Raw genomic sequence first — 3,396 nt, forward strand, 5'->3', positions numbered from 1 at the left:
AATTTAAAGTTTGAAAGATGGAATTAAGATAAGAGAATCATAATGCCTATGTATAAATTCAATATTTACATATAAATGATACAATAAATATTAAATACATTAAATAAAAACTAAAAGTATGAATAATATGCTAAGCTTTTGGATTCAACTGTGTATATTTTGTTTGCATCAACGTTTCAGATCACACTCCATTATCCATCATCAAGATGAGAGAGATATTAATCCATCATTTTTTTCTCTCAATAGCTCTCTCTCGTCCTGATGATGGATCATGGAGTGTGATCTGAAACGTTTATGCAAACAAAATATACGCAATTGAATTCAAAAACTTAACATAATATTCATCATGAATTGTAAAAATTTAATATTTTTTTTTATGAATCCAACTTTATACAAAATTGTAAACAGATAAGTCCAATAAACATTCTATAAAAATGGGGACAGGACTAAAATGGTGAAATTGACATGTCTATGCAATTTCACCATTACATTACATTGTGGTATCAAAGGACTCGGCCGATTACAAACGCAAAGAACAAACACCCATCAAATCCGGACCGAACCTCGTTTATCTTTTGATGAACAAATATATAAAAAATTATATAAGCAATAACTAACGCTTAAGAATATTCTAGGCAAAACAGTTACTCGGAAACGACAAAACAATTTGACAGCGCGATAAAATAAAAAGAATTACCGTCTTCCCCTGCGGTTAAAACACTTTAGCGGAGAGGGTCAACTAAAACGGAGACGCGCACAACATCTAATCTGGCGGGAGGAGCGGCGTGCGAGGGAAAAGGGGCGGCGCTGCAAATCGGGCATCTGCCATGGCTGCGCAGCCACTTACGAATGCACTCCACGTGGAAATTATGTCGACACGATGGCAACGACAACGCCGGTTGCTCGGCCTCGTCATATTTAGAGAGGCAAATTATGCACTGCGCGGCACTGCCGTCTTGTACCTCGTCTTTACATCGCCTGTAATCGAACACCGGCATATCCACGTCGACCGTCTGCCCCGACGCTGCTGGTGTTGGCGACGCCCACTCCCCTCGCGCTGGCTGCGCCGCCGCCTTTTCGCTGAAGGCCACATATGTCACCACTAAAAATAGTGATGCGTATGCGATGAAGAAATAGGGCGAATGGAAACGAAATAGGTACTTGAAGAGTACGAGCGGAAAAGCAAAAACAACAAGTACCCACAGAATTATGATCCATGGCGACGAAGCGCAGCGCCGCCTCGCTAAGATTAGCGGCATCCCCTCTCTCTCTGCAATTCAGATAAAACCCTCGGGGAGGGTGTGTATGTGTTTGTTTTATGATACAAGAGAAGAGCTTTTGCTTTGATGTGCATAGCCTAGTTATATCTGTCTCTACCGAAAGTCAAAACCATTGTGTGTTTCCTCGTAATTACGCTTGTCACGCCTTTGCTTCTATTCCGCGAATTATCTTAATATTTTGTCTTTTGTCCGTACCCACCGTGTATTGTCGAGCACGACACGGTATTGATTTTAATTTATATTGTGGCCATTCAAAACTTGACCGATGTTTCGTGTTTATTAGGATGTATAGGGAATATAATATTTTTTTATGAATTGATTTAAATTAAATTAGAGTTGGTTGATTAAAATATTTATTTTAAAGGGAATCTATGTGAAAAATGTTCAAACATATCATTTTCTAGGTGTTTAGGGTTTACTAGAATTTGTAATTGAGAATGATATCACTTGATGTTTTTTACATAGATATTTCTATAGATATTTCTAAAGATAGGTATGGAAGTTTTACTTTAGAACTATTCAAAAATTAGTTTTTATTAATGTAAGAATTATTTTATTGTGTAATTTAATAAATAAAATAGTCACTAATGAATGGGTTAGTTAGGTGTTAGGATCCCCGCCTTCCCTTCTTTTACTACCTTCAATAAAATTATGTGTTATGATTTTTAATTGAGGTTTTATAATTAAATAATACTTAATAATTAAATAATACATATCTTTAAGTAAGACAATTTTTTAAGAATGTAATTCTCTTATTTCACATGTACGTTTTGAAGTTTGGTTGGTCTTATTTAGATTATCTATGTTAGGTCCTCTTACTTTATAGTGTCATATTCATCATCTTTATATTCATGGCAAATAATTATTTATTTCAAATATATATATTTTTAAGGAATAGCAAGCATTACCATTAATTATAAATTAAAGTACACTATTCACAAAAAAAGGAAGGGGGATACAAGATCGCCTCTCAGGATCCAAATGGGCAAAGCCAGGAGAGTCTAGAAAGCACAGGCAAAGCCTAGAGACAAAATGAAAAAAAGAAACAATAAAAGCCACTACGCGACTAAAGTAGTGGCCAATGGAGGCAGAGGTGGATCTTTGTCATCAACAAAGTTAGGAGTGTCATCTAGGAGGGACCAACCCTCATCAACAACAATATCCTCATCCTCATCTTTACGAGCAAGTGAAATACCCAACTCAAGGCATGAGAATGCCTTAGAAGAACTGGGCCAAACACTACCATCTCCAATAGAAATCCAACCACTAGCACCACCAGGGGGTGGAGCTGCACCACCCAAGTCCCAACTAGAGGCTGATCCCCTGTGGACTGGGGAAGAGGAGCATTGCCTATTGAATTCATGACTACCACCAGAGTGGTGATGGGCTTGTGATGATAGGATTTGAGAATGACAAGAAGGGGAGCTTCGACCACATCGATGACCGCGGGCTAGAGACCGGTCTTGGGAAGCTGAGGTGTTAGGAGGGACTCTGGCAACTGTACAAGGAACATTTCACTTGAATATGAAGAAAAACATTAATACAAATACAGACTTTAGCATAAAGCAAAACATTAACACTACCCACCAAAATAACACTAGCAAGAATATACCCAAAACCTTTAGCCGCCAAAACATACAAAGAGGGAGCCAAAGGGCCGCCTTGATGTATGGATCTGTGTAAGCCAAAAGTAGAGGATTGACAACCTTTTATGGTGATACACGCAAATGCATCACCGAAGAGCATTTTAACGGATTGGATAAAATGAGGTCCAAAGGCAAGTGCTTGCAACATGGCAAGAATAAAAGGGCCATGTAATTATGTCATAGGATTTTGCAAAGTTGATCTTGACAAAGATGACATATTGCTTGACTTCCTAGCCCATTCCATACCCTCTGAAACATCAATGATGTTGTCAAGGATAAAGTGAGATTTGATGAAGGCAATTTTCTTAGGATGCATAATTTGAGGAAGCAAATGTCTAATTTTCAAAGATAGCACTTTGGGAATAATCTTGTATGAAAAAATGAGAAGAGTGATGGGCCACTAGTTACAAATGTCATCTAAATCTCTAACTTTAGGTATGAATTTAATCTTACCCTTGTTAATTATCTGT

At 37.5% G+C, this 3,396-nt stretch overlaps 1 protein-coding gene across 1 annotated transcript; it reads right to left on the reverse strand.

Annotated features, from left to right (window-relative positions):
• Positions 1 to 409: 409 nt before the first annotated feature.
• LOC131030318 (putative RING-H2 finger protein ATL69) lies at positions 410 to 1,398 on the reverse strand. The gene has a single exon (XM_057961050.1). The coding sequence runs from the start codon at positions 1,257 to 1,259 to the stop codon at positions 723 to 725; it is 537 nt and encodes a 178-aa protein (XP_057817033.1). The 5' UTR covers positions 1,260 to 1,398; the 3' UTR covers positions 410 to 722.
• Between the last annotated feature and the right edge of the window lie 1,998 nt (positions 1,399 to 3,396).

The sequence above is a fragment of the Cryptomeria japonica genome, chromosome 11 (assembly GCF_030272615.1).
Source record: "Cryptomeria japonica chromosome 11, Sugi_1.0, whole genome shotgun sequence".
Lineage (NCBI taxonomy): Eukaryota > Viridiplantae > Streptophyta > Pinopsida > Cupressales > Cupressaceae > Cryptomeria > Cryptomeria japonica.